This window comes from Telopea speciosissima, chromosome 5 (assembly GCF_018873765.1).
Source record: "Telopea speciosissima isolate NSW1024214 ecotype Mountain lineage chromosome 5, Tspe_v1, whole genome shotgun sequence".
Lineage (NCBI taxonomy): Eukaryota > Viridiplantae > Streptophyta > Magnoliopsida > Proteales > Proteaceae > Telopea > Telopea speciosissima.
The window spans coordinates 22,604,915-22,629,439 of record NC_057920.1 but is presented as its reverse complement, the minus strand read 5'-3'; the positions used below and the strand labels follow the sequence as shown (position 1 = coordinate 22,629,439).

The window sequence follows — 24,525 nt, the reverse complement described above, 5'->3', positions numbered from 1 at the left end:
CTAAGAATGCCCTGGAGGAAGACATTATGGACATCGAGTAGACAAACGAACCACCCTCTGAAAATGGCAAGATAGAGCACGGTGCATATGGCAATTGGCTTGACCACTGGATTGAAGGTCTCAACGTAGTCTAGCCCGTGCTCTTGTTCAAACCCCTTGACGACAAGCTAGGCTTTGTGACGTTCAGCTTTCCGCTTGATGTGATAAACCCACTTGCAACCCACAACATTCATATGAGGAGAGCGTGGGACTAGAGACCATGTACCGTTGCACTAATACCAATTTGAAACTTGTAGATTGAATTCATTAGATTTCCATGATTTCATTACAATGAAGAGAGTTACAAATATAGACAGGTTAAGATCCAAGTAAAAGGAAACTCAATCGTTACACAAGGAAAGGTAATATGGTGATGAGAATGATTGATGTAAACAATGTAACCAAGGATTGTCCAATTGTCCAGTCTATATCACATGTGAGAAATGTGAATGCCAGTCTGCGCAAGAGATTGATCTGAGAGATACTCGGTTGATACTTCCCAGTAATTGATGGATCCGGATGTGAGTGAAGTAAAGTTCAGCCTGTCAGTGGAAGAAGAAAAGGAAATCAAAAACCAATGGTGGTCCATTAATCTAGGAGTGGATCGAATTGCAATTTTAGTCTTCTTGGAGTTGGCCATGGTGCCTTGTGGTTTTTGGTTCTCTCTCCTTTTGTTTCCTCTTCGGATTCCCTTTATATCTTGATTCGATTGTAGGGTTGCATTGTTGTTTTGTTGTGGAATTTTCTCCATCGATTTCTTTTTTTCTGTATTTTTTTTTCGTGGGGGGGGGGGGGGGGGGAATTTGTGGGTTTCGTTGAATATATTAATCATTCACAAAAAGGGGAAAAAAATGCTGACCATATAACGGCTCAATTCTCTAACTAGAAGGAGGTATTTACCAAAAAAAACTAGGAGGTAGGTCATGGATTCAATTGATAATGGAGAGCTCTTCAAGTTTAAGTGGCTCTTAGTATTGAAATGTTGGGGAATTTACCAGTCTTCATTCTAGTCTACTAAATATCATTTTCAGCACATCTGGCATGTTTGTCTAACAATTGGATGTCTTGATTCTTCTAAGTTAAAGAACAAAAACTGCCATTCAGCTGAAACTAAAATATCAATCTTATCCTTTATAAATCTGAAGAGTTGTTTGATTTTTTTATTGTGATTGATGATGTTAGGGTTCTTTGGATTGAGACAAGCATGGAAGGCAGTATTTCATGGCATGGGGAAATTGAAAATTTTTTATAGAAGCTCTCTAAGATTCGGAGTTCAGATTTCTGTTCTGAAATAAAATTAAACCAATTGAGGCAGGCCAGGGACAGTGGTGTATACAGGGGACAAGATGATATGCTTTCTTATCACTAATGATTCAATATAATATGAGACCAAAAGAGGCAAAACAAAAGAACTGAAGAAAATGACACGATTCGCATGCAAAAATTGGTATTGCTTCTCTGCAATTCAACCACAAGTTGGAATAAATTTTTGAACAAAATTTTAAAAGTCAGTCAGTGAGTTCTATAAACTGATCAGAATATGATTAAGAAGCATAGGATTGAAATGTAGGGCTGTCAATGGGCCACATACTCTATGGATCCAAACAATTTCTATTATTTCTCGACACACCCTTTAAGTGTTAATAGATTTGTAATCTTATTTTTTTGCGTCTTGTTTTATTCCAAAATTTATTTAATGTAATGGGTAAAAAAAAAAAGGTTTTATAAAAAAAAAAATTGAAAATCATTTAATGTGGCATTTAATCCAATTCTTATATGAAATGACAGATTTATCCTCATTAAAAAACTGACTTTTTATAGATTTAAAGTACAAAATAGTAATATAAGTACTCGAGTTTCACTTTTAACATAATCATAATATTTTTCCTTAGGCAAAAGGTTTTGTGCACAGTCGATGAATCCATGGTACACAATCATACACCAAACCATTGGATGGGCACGACTCTATATGATTCATATATGATCCGGCCTTCACTTCCATCCAATGGTTCTATGCAAGTGCAGGATAACCCCAAGGGGTTGTGAGTTTTTTTTTCTACCAATTGGGATCCTCTTTTCATCACCCCCGTGGGGATGGTCTACAAGGTTCTTTTTTTTTTTTTGGTAAAAGTACAAGGTTCATAATTACTCATCTTACTACAGGACGCTTGCCTAGCCAACACTTAGATCTGGTTGTATCCAAACTTTTTAGCTTTACCCGAACTCTCTAAATGCAGTTGTGATCATATATATCATACCACTAGACGCGACAAAAACTGGCCTGGCCAGGCTTGCTCTTTCTTTAATTAAACTAGTAGCTCTTGATTAAGAAATTAATATGCAAACCGGGGTGCAGTAAACGAAGAAATATTCGATCCAATTTTTAAATAAATTAATAAACTGATGATATGAATATATATGGAGTGAGATATAAATATAGATCCAATTATATGACTCCATATGTCTACCAAAACAAAAATTATATGACTCTATATTCGACCCATTTGCAAGATGACTTGTAAAATTTTATGTGTGACCAACACAAGGAATCTTTTTTATTTTTTTTATATTTTTAAAAAACAAGCCATAAGGAATCAAAAAATTAAAACTGCTGAATGATCAGTGCTCCACATGGTAGCTTCTAGAATTAAGTTACTGTACGGTGTGCAGAGTACTTTTTCAATCATAAAAACATTAAGGACTGTTTGGTATTTTAATGCAATTGGTGCTAAACATCTAACCTAATCGACATATTAGTTTCAACTAACCCAAATCATCTATTAGGAAAATGTCAAAGTGCAGAGGAGACGGTACAGTAGAAAATTACGGATCAGGATCGTCTTCCGGGAGCCCAGTGCCCAGGGGACATCCAGTGGTGGTACACATCATGGTACATGCCTAGAGATGTGTGCGACACAGCCCAACGGCTGGTAGAACCCTGGGCATGCTGGGCTCCCGGGAGACGAGCTAATATACATACCCGTACCAAAAATGAGGTTCTTTATGTGATTGCATCCACTACTTGGATGAGATAGCACCACCTGTCACATTAAGAAAAGTAGGAATCACATTCCAAATATATAATTAGGAGAGAATTCTGTGAGAAAGCGGCATATGAGAGTGCACAAGTACAATGAGGTGCGCGATGAAATAGCATCGTACATTGGAGGGCACTGAAGTCATTTCATATAGGAAGAGAGAGATAGACAGTCATTTTGCCCCCTCTCCTTTGTGTTTGGATACAGTGTGCATGCTCCCCAATAGAGTTCTTTTGAGCCACAAAGCTAGGGTACGTTAACACTTCTGTAGTTCTATGTGTATCTCTCTCCTACTCACATGAAATGATCTTATTACTCTCGAACATGCATATGATACCATTTTGTTCCACTTCATTGGTTTGCTCATCTATGAACCCTTTCCCATAATTTATTTAACAACTTTGATTATTTAATGATGATAGTAAAAGTCTACTCGTATCTTATTCTTTATGATAATAATCTTCTCCAATTCCGAAAAGTGTGCAGTGCAGCAATACCAGGTGGAGATGTTGACAGTTGGCAACTTGGACATCCAACGGTAGATGTTAATGAACTCGAACCGTTGGATGTCCGAGCGGCTAGGTGTCGACATCTCCACCTAGCACTGGATTCTGAATCCATGTAGCACACATGGATTCTGAATTACAAGCTTCAAGAAAAAATAGAATAAAAGTGGACCAAACAATACCACACGTCAAGAATCTAAACCCTCTCCCATAATTTATTTAACAACTCCGATTATTGAATAATGATGATAATTAAAGTCCACTCTTATCTTAATCTTGATGTAGGGCTTGATGGTGCAAGAACAGCGACAAGTTAATAACAAGCCACTCGTGCATGCATCAATCTCGATATTTCTTCATCTCTTTAATACTCCACTATTCCTCCCTCCGAAGACATTTGAGTTCTGTAAGGTTAATATTATATAGGGGGATCAAGTTTCCATTGGATTAAGTGAGACAAACACGGAAATCCTCTATCCTAATTGATGCACACGGGTCTCATCTGTAATATAGTGCGCTGGCGGTGCCAGTGACGGTGATGTGCAGGGGAGACACTCCAATTAAGAAGATGACACCATTACCAACTCATAATATACATCTTGGACAAATGATTTAAACTTAAAAAAGAGATGCATTGTATCAAACACTTAGGTTATAGAGTTTGCTACCTCGAAATGTGACATCAGAACCGACTACAAAGGAAGAGCCATCACCAAATCACATGCTTATCACATTAAGCCTGGGTAGCCCAGATTCTTCTTGTCTCCTCTTCCTCCCATTACCTCCATCTGAACCTTCTGTGGTGCTATATATATACCCAGATTGATGTGTTCAAGAGTACATCTGAGTTTAACAGAAAATTAACAGAGAGCAAAAATGGAAAGTCGTTACCATGTTCGATCCATTAGCTTGCCTTGCAGATTACATTCTTATACTCTCGGAATCGATGAAGAGCTTAGCAAGCTAAAGTTTTCAGAGGCATTATCAGCATCATCATACAGGGCAGACACAATCCGTGCTGGTCTGTTTGGGCTTGGAGAGTTATACGAAAATGTAGACGATCTCCTTCGTTTGCCGTTAACCCAACAAGCCCTCGTTCAGCATCAGCAAGAGAAATGGGTGGGCGAAGTGTTGGATGGGTCTGTTCGATTGTTGGACCTCTGTGGCACCACCAGAGATCTCTTGTCAAATATGAAGGAACGTGTTCGTGACCTTCAATCTGATCTCCGTAGACGAAGAGGCAAAAACTCAAGCATGGAAAGCAGTATTGGTGCTTATATCTCAGCTAGAAAGAAGGCCAAGAAGGAAATTTTGAAGGGACTTGAAGCACTGAAGCGAATGGAAGGCAAACTTGGGTCTTCTCCTTTAATGGGTCTAGATCAAAATCAAGCAGTTCTTGCTAGATTGCTAAGAGAAGTATGCTCTGTTACCATTTCCATCTTCAAGCTTCTATTGTCATTCGTTTCAGCTTCAGGATCGAAATCCAAGTCATCCAGTGGTTGGTCAGTGGTTTCGAAATTAATGATGAAAAAGGTGGCAGTGACATGTGAAGAAGAGAAAGCTAATGAGGTGGAGAGTGTCGATGCTTCACTCAGACATTTATTCAAACAAAATTCAAGCAAAGATGTGGATGTGGAGAGGGTGCAAATTCAAGTGGCACAAAGAAGATTAGAGGCCTTGGAAGTAGGCATTGAGGGTCTTGAGGGTGGTTTGGAGTGCATGTTTAGGCGCTTGATCCAAACAAGAGTGTCTCTCCTTAACATCCTAACACCATAGAGATCCTATTAGCCAATTTTTGTTTAATACTTTCAAACCCACCCATCCAGAGTCCCCCTTTTAAAGGATCTGCTTATGGGTTTTACTTTTAAAAACCTTCTTGTATGTACTTCAAATCAAACTGTATATATGGTGCAGAATTATAAAACAATGCAATCTCAGTTCTATATCTTTCACTCAACAAGCTTTGTTTTGGCTTTTTGGTTTTCATTGTTGTTTCATGATTGGTTACAAAGTTCCAGGTTTTCTTCCTAACATTGTTAGCTATTTGCTAATTGCAAAAGAATAATACCTTAGGCCTTGAAGCCTCTCCGTCTTGAAGGAGATTAAACAGGCTATTTGGGATTTAGATCTAGACAGCTCGCCTGGACTGGATGGGTTCGCGAAAGCATTCTTCAGACGATGTTGGGAGATTGTAGAGGGCACCTATGATGCCGATAAATTTTTTTTCTATTTTAGGAGAATGCCCAAAGGGGCCAATAACTGTTTCAGATGCGGATTGGATTCGGATTGGATACGGATCGGATGTGATCGGAGCCGGATATTCCCTAGCCGAATACGTATACCTCTAAACGGATTAAATGCGGATCGGATTCAGATTTTCGACTATTCGTTTACATCTCTGCCTTGTGTAACCCGGACCTTCCTCCCTAGAAAAGGGGAGGGGGAGACCTTTACGAGTCCTAGACTCTTATTTAGGTGGCGCTCCTAAAGAATTTCTATCACCCACTCTTATGACGCCAATTGTCAATCGAGGGGCAATCCCCACAGGTAGGGGTACAAGTTTGGCCTTGTCGGCTCGAACCTGCCCTGACCCGCCCTGAGCCCGAACAGGGCCTGACTGAGATACTTGGCCCTGAGGGCAAGTCAGGGTTGGAAATTTCTGACCCCTGAGTCAGAGTTGGTCAGGCCAGGGTTGAGGCCTCGAGTTGAGCCCGGTCCAGCCCAAGCCCGACCCTGTTTTAAGTTATACAATAAAATATATATATTGATATACTATATATATTATAAACTTTAAATGTCACACATATTATGTTATATGATATATTATATGAAGATAATAAGTGATAATATATTTTATTATAGTGTTATTTTATGTAAAATTGATAATTTTTTCTCAACAACCCCAACTCAGTCCAGTCCATCATCTCTCCCTTTCCCCACTCCATGATCAGGGTCAATCAGGTTCAGCCTGACCTGACACTGAGTGTTACACCCTCTCCTTGAACAACGGGAAAGGGTAATCAAAATGTATAAATACGCTTTACAACCACCAGGATCACTGATGCAGTATCAAAGACTAACTCATTCACAACGACAAATAATAGATCAATAAGGAAAATATTAACATAAATGCCATCAGAGTCGGTGGAAACTACATTGTAGCATATAAATAACAGTGTTCAATAATGTTTGTACAACCTTCCCGAAATGTAAAACCTTTCCTGTTAGGACCTATGTATTTTACATTTAGTTTATACAATACATACCTCATGACAGGAAACAAAAGAATACATTATTGAATCAAAAAGTAAATTATCAATGTGTATCAAAAGTTGGCCACCCAGCCACGAATCACTACTCCCCCAAGGAACACATCTCATAGTAGCACCCCAGTCCATGCTCTTTGAGCTTCGGAGTCCAATCCTCATAGACAGCCTCGGGAGTCTCGTACTCCATGTCATCCGAGTTAAGTGTACTTGCATCGTCTGAAAAAGTGTTTTCTTCGAGGACTGAGCTCCACTGAGCCCAATGAGCAGTTAGACCACACAAGCAATCACATAAAAGATGAATGATGTTGACTGCAACCTATACTTGATAAACGGATACCAAGGCGTCCCATACCACCACGGTAAACCTCTCATCATATACAGATTACAATCATGCTACATGAATGCATGATGATGTTTAATTTATTATTATCCACCTAACAACACAGACTAAGTCAGGTAAAGTACTATTGTAATGCCCTAGGTAGCATCCCCAGTGTCGATACCATAATAGATGGTATCCCGGCAATGATAAACCCGAGTTGCGATGGGAGCTTGCTGTACAGGACTCCTCCAAGAATATGTACGCAAACCACCTTGTCAAACCCTATCTTGGCATTCGGCCCGAAAGACGGTCGGCACCTGAACTTCCCAGTGAGTTGTACCCTCGAATAACAGTTGGGACCCATGGGTTTTACCGACACTTAAACCCCTGTAGGTAAGGGTCATAATACTAGGTATAGTGTTATACTAACCGGCATATATCTATTGTATGAGTAGGGTACGTACATGCATAAGCCAGAGGTCGAGTCCACAGATATCGAAAGACGGTCGGTCGTCTATCCTCTCACCCCCTCTAGCATATACATACACATACCAAGTACGGAATGTGAATGCCGATGGGGTCGACCGGTCACCATCCCGTTTCCCACCTAATGTAGTAGAAATCTAATGCAACAGTGGGTACGGAGATCCCAGGTCTAGCACCAACCGGCACCTGAATCCCATTTCCAAACCCTAGCTCTACATGCCATGATTTGTTTCTCTGTGTGGCAACCCAGGTCCAACACCGACCGACACACAGATCCCATCACCAATTCCCATCGCATTTGCATATCAGAATCATGAACGATAATATCGCAAAGCAAGAATGTGAATTCACAGCAAGCATGTAGTCATAAACACATTTTCCTAGATGCATATCCTTACATACTTTCATACTGTCACATACATGCATGACTAGCAATCACAAGGACACATTTAAAAATAATCCATAAAATAAGTCGATTGCCTAACTCACTCACTTTGGTTCACGAGTTAGCGATCCAATCCAAAGTCTTCGTCCTGCGTACAAGTACGCCCCCGAAAAGGGTGAGTTAACCTAGGATATGTGTATGATGTGTGGTTAGGTTGGTGATTAAGTCAACAAGGGAGGGGCCCCATAAAGAGGTCACAATGGGTTGGAAAAGGTCCACCGACAGGAGGCTTCTGCCTGTCCTTCATGCCGGTCCTTGGCAGTAGCCAACCAGTAGAAAGGTCTGGGGTCCACTGGCAGAAGCAACCCAGATTGCTTCCTGCCGGTCCCCTAATTTGGTTCCTATCGGTCCTGCTGTCAACACCAATTTGAGATTGGTTTTGGGCTTTGAAGGGGTATACCTAAGGGTATTTTAAGGCCTCCTAGTCATGTGTACTACCCTAATCTAAGTGCTAATGCACTCCAACAACTTGGGTTCATAAACCCAATGATTATATGGGTTTCTTCATTAAGACACATATGAGAAGGGAAACTCATGGGGATGAGCATTGGGGTTTGCACGGTTCAAAACTAGGGGTGTCAACGGGCTGGTTCGGGCTTTTCGGTTTCAGTGTGACTTTTATAGAAACCGAAACAAAACCATTAAGAAATGTTCGGTTTCGTGTCGGTTTCGGTTTATGATAACGGGTTGATATCGGTTTGGATTCGGTTTGGTACCGGTTTTATATAACTAGTAAGGTCCGGTTAGTGCTAATTTTTCTTCTCTTTCTCTTTTAAGTACATAAAATATTTCAAATACAATGCATCTTTGTATCCTATGTCCTATGGCCTATGGATACAATTGGTTGGATAATCACTAACAAAGGATATGAGATAAAGTGAGAAACTATCACAACACATTTAGGGGGCAATGGGGCATTAGGCATTTACTGATTTACTCATTTATCGAGTTAGGTCGGTTCGGTTTGGGTTCGGGCCTAACGGTTTGGGCTATCGGTGCACCATCGGGCTAGCCCAAACCAAACCAAACCGTTTGCCTCTCTGGATCCACAAACCGAACCCGAACCATTAAGAGTTCGATCCAGTGTGGTCCGGGCTCGTTCGGGCTGGTTTCATCGGTCCGGGTTGGGTATTGACACCCCTATTCAAAACCAACACCATTTGATAGCATCTAAGCCTCAAATTTATGGTTTGCCATAGAGGTTGGTGAACCCCATGAAATGGAGGTAAGACCTCAACTTAAGACCATTAAATGGAGAGGGGTAAAGGAGTTCATGGTAGCTAGGTAGGTTAAGTACCCTCATAAACAAGTTACTAAGGTCAGCCATTAATGACCTCCCCATTAGGTAGGCGGAGCATTCATGGCATGCTCAATCGATCCAAACCCTAGCACTACAAATTAGGGAATGAGAGAGGGAGAGTGATGGGGAAGAAGGCTTACCAAGTAGGAGGGCGGAGCTTGGGGCTTAGGTCTGAGCTCCACTCTTCCACCTCCTTCCTTCTTCTTCTCTTCCTCTTCTTCACTTCTCCTTCTATTTTCCTTTCCCCACTCTCTTCTCAATCGATTTAGGGTTTTTAGAGAGTGAAGTGAATAGTGGCTTTGCCCCTATTTACTCCATATAACCATTAGGGCATGTTTGGTTAGGTCTTAGATCCTTAGGACTATTTGACTAGGACTTGTTTGGTTAGGCCTTAACCTTAGGTCCTAGGTTAAGTCATTGGGCCCTTTGACCCATTTAGGCCCATGGCCCAGATTCTAATTATAAGGACGGAATTCCTAGGGTCCTAAGCCCAGATGAATATTTATATGTTACCGATCATGATTAAGCAATTAAATATGTGAACAATGGCTTACCCCCAGTCATTTATAAGTGGTAGAGGAAACCGGTGCGGGCCTTGGTCCGCAAGAGGGTATTCGTAGAATGCTCCTTCATTGACGAATTTCCCCCAGTCTCTGTCGATTATCCTATCCTCGACAGCCTTCCCTGTGATATGGTGGACAATCTTGTGTGATGACCCGAGTATCATGGCCCACAAGTCTCTAGCGTATTCCACCCCTGCTTCTACACACAAGGTTCAAATCAAACCGAAAAATTAGACCGGATTTTAAACCGGGTTTTGGACACGGGTTTAACACTGAGGGTGGGTAAGGATTGGATTTTCCAGGCCCTGAGTCAACGTCGGGCCGGGCCTGGGCCCAGCTAAGGGGACTTAGGGTTGGGCTGGGTTTTTAAATGCCCGCCCCATCCCAACCCTGTTGTAGCCCTAGCCTCACGTATTTTCCCTCGTACCTAAAATAAGTTTTGATGATGTTTCTCTGATGTTTTCCATTGTCTCATCGTGTTTTCATAGTTTTCACCATTGGTTTTTCGTCATTTCATGTTTATTCCACGTTTATCATGTTGTATAATTCCAGCATATGTTTAAGATCTAATTTTCATATTTTTATGTCAGTATGTCAATATTCATATGGGTAACGACGTTTTCGTAATTTTTTGCATATTGAACTGTTGTCTAGTTATAGTATTGTTTAGATATTAGGGGTATTACATGTTCTTTTTCTTTACTTTCAATATACCAACTTTGCAGCCCAACTAGATAAAGGTGAATCCCCCCATCCCTTTCTCTTTTCTTTCAATCAAACACCTGTGAGGATCGCAACCAAACACACACTTGACCTTCGGTTGAATCAGTTCAGACTTCACAGTGGAGTTGGACACTGACTCTTTATCATCAAGCGTAAAGCCACCATGACAGCAAGATCGTCACTGAGAAAAACACTGCACACAAGGAATCCTTCATGTCGGAAATGGGAACAGAAGTCACCGACAACATGCGGAGAGGCAGAGAAATGAACGGTAATGAAGAAAACGCAAACGTGGACTTTCTAGCGTTGGGCTTTTCTGTAGCGCGACAGGGAGTGTAGCACATATCCAACTCCCCACAGTACTTGGGCACGCAGCCCAACACCCCATCTGTGTGTTGGGCTGCGTACCCGAGCCCTGTAGGCCGTCGGATGGTGCACTACAAACCCGATTGCCCTACAGAGGACCCAAATCCGACTTTCTAAGGCAGCTAAACCCAAGAATCTCAAGGAAACCCAGCACTTGCTCATGCACCTTCGCGTAGTTGAGGTACAATTGAAGTACCGAAAAATAAAGGGAAAACCACTTGCACCCAAAAAATAGAAAAAATAAATAAAAGAAAAAGGAAGGAGGGGGGGAGAGAGAAGATCGCTATCTGGTTATGTAGCCTCTGCACCAGAATGGGGGCCAATGAGAGTACCCACAAAGGCATTGGTTTGGATGAGATTTACGATTTCACTGGGGACTAAACGATCTTTTAGCGTGCTCCTGTGTCTGAGTGCAGTAACCACACGACCAGTTAACCTTCTTTATCCCAGAAATAAAAACATGGCAAAAAACCAAAGACAAGGAATTACAAACGCTGGTACACCAACCAGCACCTTTGTCTGGAAAATACATCACCCTATAATCAAGGAGAACCCATGCCCGAAGCTCAGGCAGACAACTGTGACATTTTCATATTTCTAGTATTTTTACAATTTATATAGTCAGAATGAAAACCATGACTGAGATCCAACTTGGAGTGACTGAAAGGATGTTTGTAATTGTTCGCCTGTACTTCAATCAGCCATGATTGTTTATTTTTTATTTGGTAAATATTCAATAAGTCATGAAACTATTAGTTAATTCGTTGCACTTTCCAACCTGATTATATCTATAATAGATAAACTACATGATGAACGCTACCAAGGGGCTAACCTCAGAAATGGATTACTCAACAGAACTCTGAAAAATGGCTTCTGATGCTGCAAAGCATGATCATAGCTTTTGTGGAGAACAAGTACCAGGCCTTCCTCATACCCCTTGAGAGCTGGACAATAAATTCTCTGTTCAGCCGGGGAAAAAAATTCCATTAAGCCTTCAAACAAACGTTGTTAGGTGCTTACTGAAGCTTCCAAGCAAGGAGGCATATTACCCTGCAGCAGCATATCCACCCCAGATGGTAGGTCTACAGTTTGATGATTGCAATGAGCGAGGGGAAGCTGGTGGAACGTTCAAAAACAAACAGCTGATGCCGAAATACATTCAGCATGTCTAACTGTGACTGGACTTACAACTCTGTCCTCTGCACAAGTTATAGATAAATGTCAGCTAAACATGGACCTATTCCATTTTTTTTTCAACGGGGAAGGTAAAAGAACTTTGACTTGGTATGAGGGTGTCATCCTGTTGTAGCAATAAAATGGAAAAGGTAATATTGTCATAATTCCAGCTAAAAGATCCATCATAATAATATACACTGCAAAATGAAAAAAAAGTTCACCCAAAAGTTGGAAGAGTATAAAACTAGCAACATTGAGCAAAAGAGAGGAGTTTGCTTCCAGAATCATCACATCAAAGTAATATATAAATAAATGAAGTTATGAAGCATGAATACAACGCTTAGCTATACTATCCAGTATGGCCTGGATAACTGAGATATCAGAGTATCTCAGGATGGAAGCAGGGCTCGCCACCACTCCCACATGTTGAGAGATCACCAAGACAAAAAATCACTACTTGGCTTGTTAATTGCACTGAAAGGATAAATGAATTTTTTTAATATAATTCTACAATAAAAAAGTCCTAAGACTGAAATCTCAGGGGCAGGAAACAACAACTGATGGAGCCTAACATCTAGACACCTGCCATCTCTCATCCGTAGTTCCTCATATTACATGATCGGTTGTTGACAATCTGTCATGCAAGCCCCAAAAATTTACAGTTGGTTTGTCAACATAGTGGACGCAGGTGGAGCCATGGAGCTAAAATAGCACAAGCATGCTCCCCAAGCAACAAAACTACAAACTAAAGGTCACTAGAACATATTCAACTTCATTCTAGGAAAACAGAAACTTTTAGCTTATTGCACCAAACTCCAAATATGAAGCTCATCTTTGTAGCTGGTGACACAGACAGATATCTTACAAAATATGCCTTCTAAGACTAATACCAAACCAGGGAAAACCACTGGGAGATTAGCTCAAAAGGATCACAGGAAATAAGAATTAGAACCAGAAAATTAGAAACTTGAGCAGAATAGTTCTGATGGGACTGAAACTGTAATCAAAGGTCACTTTAACAAGGAGATAAGACTTACAAGGTTTGGTCCAATTTTGATGGTTGGATCTGGAGTTATAATAATCCAACTTCAATAGGAAACCAAAAATCTGCATAACCAATCAGGATTTTCTAGGGATTCAAAACAGAAGATTTAGCACTAAACTGAGATCATGGAACTAAATCTCGGTATCACAGCTGACTGAGACGAAAACCTAGGGGAATTTAAAATACCAAGTTTCAACTGGTTTCGACCATATTTCGGTAATTTCGCAAGTTTCGATCTGAACACCTATATAAATTCACTTATTCCCATCCAAACTTGAGGAAACCTGGCTTGAAACCAGGACAAGCACTTATTTATACCAAATATCATTTAAGTAAATGATTTTCATTTACTTAAGATATTATTCATAAATAAGCAAATACCCCCCTATTTGAATCCAATAAAAATAGTTAGAAAAATCAAATTCTAAAAGGACAAAAGTCAACCCCCTCAGTTCAAGAACAATAATTGGATTTTCGGAGGTAGGTGCAATTTTTAACTTTCAAATGCTGAGTTTTTTTTCTCAAATCTAAAAACTCCATAAATCTTAATATGATAAAACATTGCTAAAAACCAAAAGAGCGGTAAAATATTCATTTGTTTTGATGTCTAAAAAATTATTTCCATTTAGAGCGATTTTAAACAGCATTTGCGCAAACCAAATTAAGTTTGATTGGAACATAACTCCTTCAATATAAATCAGATTTAAGCAATCTTGGATTTGTTGCAAAGCTTTCCAACAAAACTTTCAAACAAATCCAAGATTGCTTAAAACTGATTTATATTGAAGGATTGGCGAAGAGCATACACCACAATATCTCGTCTTGGATGTTCTTTGTTAATTCATCCGTGCAGACAAATAAGGGCTTAGGGCTGATCCTTGATGTAACCCAACCGTAATTGGGAATTCCTTGCCCTGGATAGAGCATTTGTTTTTTTATGATAAGTCTCATACATATCTTTAATTACATCTATATATTTACTCGACACCCCTCTCTTCACAAGAACATACCGAATTAAATCTCTAGGGACTCTGTCATAGGCTTTCTACAGGTCAATAAAGAGTAAAGACCACCCTGGAGATCCCTTCTTAGTTCTTACTAGCTCTACATCTCACCATGAGCCTTCTATCGTGACTGATCCATCTGCTGCCCAAGTTGCAGCCTAATCCAGACTAATCAAGGTCAACTAAATCATGTAATTGGATGTCCATCCAATATCCCTACTTTTGTGCCAATAGAGATATGAAACAAGTGTGGGATTAAATATGTATTAAAGACCTACTTTTCCAAAGGATCTTTAATCAAAACGCAATAAAGTTTAGTTTCTTTTTCTTATTCATATACCTGAACCCGGGGGGCAGGGTCTGGAGATGCAAGGTTCAAGAAGTTGGTATCGGCCAAACCAAAATATTTTGCGAAACCACCGAATTTTGATTGAAACCTTGCACATTTCAGTGGTTGGTTCCGTTTCACCATTTCGGTGGTTGAATGGCTATATTTTGATCTGAAACTTCATAGAGACCCTAATTAAGCATTCCCTAAATACAATGGAACCTTTAAATTGTTAAAAAACACACTCAAAATATTAGTTTAGTTTCACACCCTAAGGTTGGCAGAGTACGGCGTGGCGTGCCTTGGCTGTATGTTTCTCAAATATATAGTCTATGCTACACATCATTTAATACTATAACATACAAAAATAAATGAAAACAACTAAATTATGCAATTGCAATTTACAAATAGAGCAATATCATTTAACTATTATTAAATGAAAACATTTTAGTATGTTACAACTTACAACTACAAGAATACCATACACGTACAAGTGTTAAAACTATAATTCATAAATAAACAGTCAACTAGTAGTATTAACCCTATTTTTTTTCAAAAATTTGTTGCAAGAAAATCAAACTTTAAATTAGAAAATAAAAAAATAATTAAAACTAAAATCTGACTCCATGAAGTCGTAGATTGGCTTAATATATCTAACATATAAAAAGTTGAAGCCTAACCACTTTTTTTTTACCCTATTTTTTGCAAAAATAACTTTGGGAAAAAAGGGTATACCTGAAACTGTGAATCTTCAAGAAATCTAGCTCAAATGCAACAAATCGTCGCTGTAGATGTGTTGCATAAGTCTCCAACACGTTATTCCACCAAGATTTGCAAGTGGAAGGGCCAAAAAATTCAAGCAAGGGATTGGAGTCAAATTCGCAGGTGTCGGTCGAAATATGACGAAATGGGTTGAAACAGTGACCCATTTCAACCAAGATTTGGTATCTAAATCAAATGAATGCACCATTTCAGCAGTACGAAACCGACATGCCAAAACAGTACAAAATTTCGACCGAAACTTTTAAAAGTTTCAATCCAAACATTGCATTCCTATACAGTTGCTTGCAGTTTCGTTACAACCAAAGTCAGAACCTAATAATTCACAAGATTTCAATCATTTCGACCGAAATCTCGAAGCATGGGTGGATGGGGAGTTCTGCATGTTGATATTCTAATTAGTAACTAAGATTCCCAACATCATATTAAAATGATGTTGGCTTCTTCATAGGTGCCAACTGAAATTGTTAACCCATGGATCACCACCATGTCACAGCTTCTGTATGGTTTGAGCTGTAATGCCAATAGATTATAGAACCCAGTTATTAGTGAGTCCTCAACATAAGATACACCTAACAATATCTAATAAGCAGCTTGCATCACAGAAAATGAGATGAGTCATGCGTTTCACAAACAAAAGGTTCACTAACAAAGAAAAGATACAAAGCTTTATTTCCCACTTAACAAACTTCAATTGCGCTGAATAAATTTTTGGGTCATCTCCACCTAATGCCTTAAGGTTTTAGATTGGACAACCAACTTCTTCGTCTCTCTAAGTCATTCCGCTGTAGTGCGAGTAGCCCTCCGACTTAGTGCGTGTAGACCTCCACTGATTTTTGCTGGCGATCTTTTCCTCTCTCCTTTACCTCCACTGAGACCTTATTACTATCTCCCTCCATCTCCCAACCTTGCCTGACCTGCCTTTTCTGCTCACTCCCCTGGCGAGTCTGTCTTCCTATCCCATGGATCATATCCCACCTCCCCTCTTAGCACCACCAGATACCCCAAACAACGAACCACCGCTACAATCACCCCATTCTTCTGATGACGAAGCCTTCGTCATGGATGACAATACAGAGGACAGATTAGCTCAAAACTGGAATAATACACTCATTGGCCATATCATGGAGGGCAAACGGTACAGGCCACAGGCAGTTACTGAGGGTCTGATCAAAGTCTGGAACACCAAAGAAGTGGTGGAAGCCTACCCCCATACAGAGAACACATCTATTTTTCTTCCACCATGAACTTGATCTAATCAATGTTCTTATTGAAGGACCCTGGGCGGTTGCCGGCAATCTCATTATTCTTGAAAGGCGAAAAGAAACCAGAGATTGGAGCTTTAATCGAGCATACTTTTGGGTTCAGCTCCATGGAATTCCGATGGAACTCTTCGATCTTTGTCTCGCTCTGCAGATAGTGTCTAAGATAGGACAACCGATAAAGGCAATGATATCCACAGGTACCTGCGCGTCCGAATCAACATTGACATCCACAAACGTCTCCGAACATCCCTACCGCTCCACAGACGAAGCAGCTCCTAGCATACGATTCATCTCAAGTTTGAGCACCTCCCTATGTATTGCTAATTCTGTAGCAGGATTGCCCATGAGAAAAAGAAAAGTGCAGTTAAGTTCGAAGAAGTGCAGAGCCATCATCGAGGCCATGAATACCCATCTGGAGGTAAGTGCCCACTTCTTCCTCATACCAAAGCTGGCCCTGAGATCTGAGGAGTTCCTCCCACCCTTTTGTATGATTGAACAAGCAACTAGCATGACTATAGAGGAGATTCAAAACCCATGCCCGAGCAACATACCTGCGACCATAGCATCTGCTGGAGCCCGGAAAGATGATCGGAGCACGAACAGAGACCCCGAATACCCCTAGAATGGCTTGCCACGTGGAGATTCGATTATAGTACAAGCGTGCTTTAATGCGACTACCTCTCACGTACCAGCTGGAACGTCAGACAACCAAGGTAACCAACCTCACCTCTCTCACTCTTACCAATACCCAATGATTGGTAACCATACCCAGCCCTCGTACATGGAATCGGCATTTCCCCTGCTACATAATGGCTTGCCAGCTTCACACATCCACCTCCTACTCACACACTTTCCCCCTTATGCTTTTTACCCTCATGCCACGAGCCCCCATCAAAACCAATATCCAATGATTCCATCGATCCTTAACCACCCTCACCTCCTACAACGGCCAGAAGTGACCAACGCCCTCTTGACCCTTCTTCTCCAACTGTTAGCCTTTTCTATCTCCAACCTAGGGCAAGGCATAGCACAAGACCCGACCCACTATCCAAACAACACCACCTCTCTCCATACCCGAACCAGTGTGCTACTACTCCTTCAACCTACCTGACCCCTCTCTCTATATACCAACCTGGAGTCCCTCCCTGCACACCTGAACCTCAGATTTCCACTCCTAGTACACAACTTTCCCCACCTAACCCCACTATTTCTCCAACCACATACCTACAGTCCCCAAAGTCACCCGTCACCCTCCTACTCTTGAACAAAAGTAAAGCGGCCACGGAAAGCACAACAAGAGAGAGCATTTTTTATCAACAGCCCCTGTGGCAGCTGGGGGTTATCAGCCCCATGGGGACTCATTAAAGTCTTAAGTTGGAACTATCAAGGGTTGGGGAGTCCCTTAACTATTCATTCCCTCTGAAATCTCACTAACTCAAACAAACCAGACATTCTATTTCTTAGACACTCGCTCCAACTCGGCTAAGATATGAAGATTTGCAGAAAATTGAAGATGGCTTCTTCGTTTTGTTTTGATCCAGTGGGCACAACAGGTAGATTGGCCATCCTTTGGCATTCCAGAGTCAATATAGCTATCCTATACTCAGACAACAAAGTGATAGATTGTTCAGCAACAGTAAACCAAGACCTTCCCTTTTTCCTAACCTTGTCTATGGGGACCTCATTTGGTCGAATCGACAAGCAGTCTAGGATAAATTGATCAGCTTAGGCACCTCTCACGATGAAGATTGGGTATGCCTTGGGGACTTTAACTCCCACATTGACTGGCACAAAAAGGCAGGGAGTGTTAATAAACAATCCCATGACTCGCAGCATTTTCTAGATATGATTAACCATTGTAGACTCATGGACTTAGGGGCTAAAGGTCCAACATTTACGTGGAGCAACCATAGGAAAGGCCCGGCCAATATCTGCATACGATTGGATCGTGCCTTGTCCAATCAAGCTTGGCAACGCCGTTTTCGAGGATGATGCGGTTTTTGTGCGGCCTGCAGTCGGATCAGATCGTAACCCAATAGTTGTCGATAGTGAAGGTGGCAGACTTAAAGGGCCAAAACCTTTTTGCTTCGAGGCGATGTGGTTTCGCCACCCACAGTGTAAAACCATGGATGCCCGTGCATGGTCTATCCCATCTCAAGGGCAAGTAGTGACGCAATAGAAGGATGGATGGGCTAGATATTGTTCTGGCACAAACGACCCTCGAATCCTCAAGGTAGGCAAAATGAGACGAAACGGCTGATTTCAATAGATTTCAAGATGATCCATTACAAACCCAAAGAGACCTTATATAATTGGTAAAGATACATTTCGAACTAATAAAAGTGCGCCAAAATTCAAAATTAAAAAATTGCGCAAAACTTTGAAGTCCCGGACGGCCTTGAAAACGAAGGGTTTTTCGGACGGATGCCTTGGCTGAACTGGGCTACGCCCCATTCAGATGTAGATCTCTGTGTGCCATTTCCGAAAATATATTTTAATGGCGAATCTGAAGAGAAATGACAAATTTACGCCGTCCGGAGTAGACCTGGGAGTTTCTGTATTTTCTACTAGATCAGGTCACTTTCTGTCGGTCCAGAGAATCCAGAAACTGGGCCAATACTTCCTCTACATCAAGTTGCTGAGCAGATACAAATGAAGATGGCCAACTGCAAAGAAGTCTTCCAAAAATGGAACCTGGATTTTTTGGCAATGTTCAATCCAACATTCGTCGCCTGAAAAATGACTTGGAGCAATTGCAAAGCCTTCCACAATCTGATTACTCTCAGAATCAGGTGAACGAGATAGCTAAACTCCTGGCTGAAAAACTTGCTAAAGAGGAAATTATGTGGTTACAAAAATCAAGGACCGACTGGTTGAAAGGAGACCTCAACACTAGTTTTTTCCACGCTTCGACAATCCAACGTTGGCAGGCAAACAAAATTATGAAGCTTAGGCTCCCTACAAGTGTGTGGACAATCTGAGACAGAGGTACAGCAGCCCCTCCATAATCATTTTTATGATCTATTTTCTTCGGAAAACATAGACTATGATGCTTTACAAAATGTTATGGATTTGATCCAACCCTCTGTTACTAATGAGCTTAATGATGTCATCTACCTTTTCCCATCTTTTGAGCAGGTTAGGAAAGCCTATTTCTCGATGGGGCCGCTAAAATCTCTCGGCCCAGACGGGCATCTAATGTAAAACTAGAACCTGAATAGGTCTAATCCCACACAAGATCAAATAAGAAACCCTCCAATAAACAAGGAATCATATGAGAGAACCAAGAGAACAATGCGAACTAAAATCATATGAGGGAACCAAGAGACCAATGAGAACTCAAATCATATGAAGGAACCAAGAGAACAATAACTAAGAATAAAGGAAACAAGAGAACAATGGGAATTCAAATGAGGGAACAATTTTCTTGGTTGAAGTAATAAATAAAACCCACAAATTTGTAACTTGTTGAAGCAATAATGATCTTGATGTAATAATCTTCAAGAAATCAATGTGACAATCAATTGCAAGAAATCCCAGCAGCTAATAGCACTCTTGAACTCGATTTGAACAAATTAGGGTTTGGGTTCAATAAGCGATGGAAGGGGTTGGGGAAGGGGATGGCTATCCCAGCTCACCTTGGGCATCTCACCCACCCTATCTCAGGATTTTTAACAAAGGCTAATAAAGCCAATATTTCATTAATCAAATTCGTGTACCATGCTGGCCTCCCTTACTAACTTATATAGAAGACTCAAAAATAGACTTAGACACTAAAAAGGAAAGGTATAACCCTATCCTTGACTAATAAGGTAACCTAAATTGACTAAGAAAGTGAAATAATAAAGAAAACAAACTCAAAATAGGACTCTAACTAAACTATGGAAGTAAATCCCGTTTTCCTATTTGTTGATGATTGTTTATTTTATTCAGCGTTGAAACTGAATTCAGTGTGCAACCTCAAAGCTTGCCTTGACTTTTCTATAAGGCTAGTGGCCAAGCTATAAACCAGAAGAAGTCAACTATATCATTTGCCTAGATGCTGTGACAACTATGGCGACAGGAGAGGCCCTAAGGCATCGACAAATTATGATTGATCCATCATGCCAACGATGGGAGCCCAAGCAGAAAACATTGACCATATCCTTCTCCAATGCCCCTTTGTGCGCGCGGTTTGGTTTGGCAGTTCCTGGACCTTCTCTATGCCGCAAGAGAATGAGCCAAAGTTCCACCGATGGATTAAATCTTGGGAGGCAATTCAGACAGGATCGAACGCTGGAAACAGAGAGGTTATGGGACTAATTTCCTTTATCGTGTGGTTCATTTGGCTCGCAATGACCTTACATTCAACCAGAGAAATTGGAGTCCTATTGACGTTTCTGCTGCTGCTCAAGCTGTCCACCTTGACTGTATCCAAGCTACTGGTCTGAAGGCCTCCTAATCCATCTCAGCATAGTACTTCCCATTTTGAACTCCCTTTTATCAATGATACTATCAAGAGATGGTGCCCTCCCCCCCCCCCCCCCCCCAACCGGTCATTTTAAAGTAAATTGTGATGCTTCACAGGTCAAGGAGCCCCAAAAGGAGGGCTGGGTTTTATAATTCGAAATAACTTGGGACACTGCAGGTTGGTGGTCTCACAACTTCAGCAACATCACTACAGGGGAAGCTTTAGCAGTTCGCCTAGCATTGTTACATGCCATTTCAGAATGCTTTGACATAATTGTGGTGGATTCAGATAATTCAGAGCTCATCTCCTACATCAAGGACCCCTCTAAGCCATCCTCTTTGGAGACCTCTCCTATTGTTAGAGACATATGTCATCTCGCAACTTACTTTGTAGGGTGTTCTTTTTCTCACATTTCTAGGGAGATTAACACACTGGCTGACTCCCTAGCCCAGAGGGTGCTGTCAATCCCATGTAAGACAGCTTGGCCCATATCCACTCCTTGGCTCTAAGAGCTTTGTAATTTGGATGTCTCGGCCTCTCCACAGCCCACTTCTCAAAAAAGTCTATCCTTACCCAAAAAAAATAAAAGAAAAAAGAAAAGATACTAATAACTACAACAGTAGTAAAGTACAAAAAATATCAGCTCCACTGTAATATGGAACAGCAAAAGACCCAAGCAAGCAGCATAAAGTATACCGATCGCAAAATCCACATTCTCAGTCTTACATATTAGATAAGTTTAAAAAACGAAAAATCAACAGTTTGAATATATGTGACCTTCAACAAAAAGGGAGGGAGGGAGGGAGGGGGGGGGGGCGAGTGGGGAACCCTAACCAATGCATTAGAATTAAGTCATTACAGGCACAACAGTCTGCTCAAATCATCAGTTATTAAAATCAGACATATAATGAGGTAGATAGGCAAAAGAAAAGGCAGAGAATATGCCCATGAATAAAAAAGGAGTTTGATGCAGCGTGGCATTTGAAAAACAAAGAAATAATCCAGCTAAGAATATAACATACTTGTTCCCTGGTTTTCTTTAGCCACTTGAGAGAACTCTCCAGTGCGGAGTATGCCGCAACATCTGTCAAGCTCTTACTCTCCACCGCATAATCAAAAACTCCGTAAGCCTCTGCAACTCTGTCAGCCCTACACAATGCCCTCACAAACGTAGCATAAGAAGCCGTCTCCAGTTTCATCCCGCTCGACTTCATCATCTCGTACAGCTCCACAGCTTTGTCCAAAAACCGTGATTTACCCAACCCGTGAAGCAAAGTATTATAAGTGCAAGAATTGGGACTGCAACCCTTCTGCTCCATCTCTTCCAATAGCTCGAGCGCTCCCAATGCGTCCCCTTTCCGACACATCCCGTTCATGAGAGAAGTATAGGTAACCGCATCAGGGAAATGCCCCATTTCTGCCATTACACGGAGAAATTTACGAGATTCGCTCACCCTGCCAGCCTTGGACAACCCATAAATCAATGTATTATACGTGACGAGATCAGGTTCGACCCCGTCCTCCATCATCTTCTTGTAAACCCCAATCACCTCGTTTCCACTATCCAACATACAGTAACCTTTCATAATGGTGTTATAAAGGAAACAATCGGGCTTAAACCCAGACTCACGCAGGACTCCAAGCAACCGAGTGGCCTCGCGAAGATTCTTACTTCTACAAACCGAATCAATCAAGATGGTGTAAGTGACGAGGTCAGGCTTCAAGTTGACCGTATTCTGCAAGTCTTCGATGAGACTGTAAACGGAACTTAAAACCCTAGTCTTGGAGAGGTGCCGAATGAAGAAATTGTAGGTAAAGGAATCGGGTGGAGAGTGTTTGAGCGAGAATTCCTTGACTAATTCGACAGCTTTGTCTTCGCGACCAACAGAACAGAGAGAACGAACGACGAGGTCGACGGAGCTCTGGTCGGGAGGAAAGCCATTGTGGGCCATGAGATCGAGGGTATTGTGGAGTAAGGAGAGGTCGGAATCAGAGGGGCACTTGCAAGAGTGGGAGAGAAGGATGTTGTAGGTGGAGCGATTAGGGATGAAGGAGGGGTGGGTTTTGGTCATGTGGTGAAAGAAGGCGAGAGAATCTTGAGGGGTGGAAACCTGGGAGAAGGACTGGAGGATTGCATTATGAAAACGGATATCGAGATGCTGCGCAGGGGAAGAGACGATGATGGAATTGAAGGTCTTTTTGGCGTCGGAAAGACTTGGGGAATTGAAGACCATGGAATTGGAATCAGAGGTTCGATCGGTTTTGAGTTGTTTCCTTTTGGAGGAGGAGGATTTCTTAGAGGAGGGGACATGGCGGGGCTGAGAAGCAGGCGGAGTCAGAGATGGGGACTGTTGGGGAAGAGGAGAGGGAGGATTTTTCAGCAGGGCGGTAATCGGAAATGAATTTCGGAATGAGGGAGGGAGCTTTCCCATTGGCTCTTCTTCTTCTTCCTTTCTTCTGCTGCTGCTACTACCTATTCTCTGCGCAGTTACAGGTTTTTAAGGTGTAAACCGTTAAAAGTCGAATGGTTTGTAGCCCTTTTTAGGTCACAACGGGTGCTGCTTGTTGTCACCAAAGTGGTGAACTGACGATTTAAACCAAGGTTTTGGTATCGGTTTAGGTTCGCTGTACCGGCCGATCCGTATCGATATTTTGACTGATTTTGAATCGGTAATGGTGCGGATCAAAGGTAAAAAGGTCAAAAAATCCGATATTTTAAGAAAAGCAAGGGTAAGATTGTCGGAGGTCGGGTGAAGTGTGTAGATCCCTCCCCACTCGCAGTGTGGAGAACGTGTAAGGTTCCCTTTTTCAATGGGCTAGCAGTCTTAAAATATTTGATGTAACCTGAATTAGTAACGTGGTGAGTAAGGATTCCAATAGGGTCGGGTTGGGCCGGGCCTTTTAAAACCCCAGCCCAACCCTGAGTCCCCATAGCTGAGCCCAGGCCCGATCCAACCCTGACCTGCCTTCATGGTCAGGCGGGGCTGACCCTGATTGGCCTTGACCATGAGGGGGAAGGGAGATGCATGGGTTAACTACGCTGGGAAGAAAAAAGAAAGAAAGAAGAGTAAATTACTTAGACCTCCCTTAACCTTTTTGATAATTCAGCAAACCTCCCTTGTGTTACCGACAATTACTCAAACCTCTCCTTTTCAAATTTGGTTTCACTTGATCCAATGCGTTAGTATTTTAAGGTTAGTTAACGGTTAAATTTGAAAAACAAATGAAACCTTCCCATAGTACCTTATTTTTCCTTTAGGAAGTTACCCTATTGCCCTCTAACTCAATCTCAATCCCATCGTCATCTTCTACCTCTCAACTCAGCCCTAACCTGCAAATAAATGATTTATTTAAAAAAAAAACTTCTCGAATCACACAAAGTTTGTAAATGTAACTTGCCTTTGAAATCAATCTCCCAAA

The 24,525-nt window shown here is 41.4% G+C and overlaps 2 protein-coding genes across 3 annotated transcripts; one reads left to right on the top strand and one right to left on the bottom strand.

Annotated features, from left to right (window-relative positions):
• Window positions 1–4,440: 4,440 nt before the first annotated feature.
• LOC122662670 lies at window positions 4,441–5,499 on the top strand. Its single transcript, XM_043858370.1, has one exon. It carries the CDS (start codon window positions 4,460–4,462, stop codon window positions 5,357–5,359), a length of 900 nt encoding a protein of 299 aa, XP_043714305.1. The 5' UTR covers window positions 4,441–4,459; the 3' UTR covers window positions 5,360–5,499.
• A 6,566-nt stretch (window positions 5,500–12,065) lies between these two features.
• Window positions 12,066–23,567, bottom strand: LOC122660870 (pentatricopeptide repeat-containing protein At2g17670). 2 transcript variants are annotated; one of them, XR_006332797.1, is made up of 3 exons: window positions 22,128–23,567; window positions 12,171–12,256; window positions 12,103–12,137 (listed from the first exon to the last, which is right to left on the bottom strand). XR_006332797.1 is itself a non-coding variant. In XM_043856120.1 (2 exons), exons 1-2 carry the CDS (start codon window positions 23,535–23,537, stop codon window positions 12,242–12,244), a joined length of 1,425 nt encoding a protein of 474 aa, XP_043712055.1. In that variant the 5' UTR covers window positions 23,538–23,567; the 3' UTR covers window positions 12,066–12,241. The 2 variants fall into 2 exon arrangements, 1 of the variants encoding a protein (XP_043712055.1); XM_043856120.1 differs by having other exon boundaries at window positions 12,066–12,256.
• Window positions 23,568–24,525: the final 958 nt, after the last annotated feature.

Excerpts from the sequence above, each read along its gene's own strand:
- LOC122662670 (XM_043858370.1), top strand. The coding sequence starts at position 4,460 with ATGGAAAGTCGTTACCATGTTCGATCCATTAGCTTGCCTTGCAGATTA.
- LOC122660870 (XM_043856120.1), bottom strand. The coding sequence starts at position 23,537 with ATGGGAAAGCTCCCTCCCTCATTCCGAAATTCATTTCCGATTACCGCC.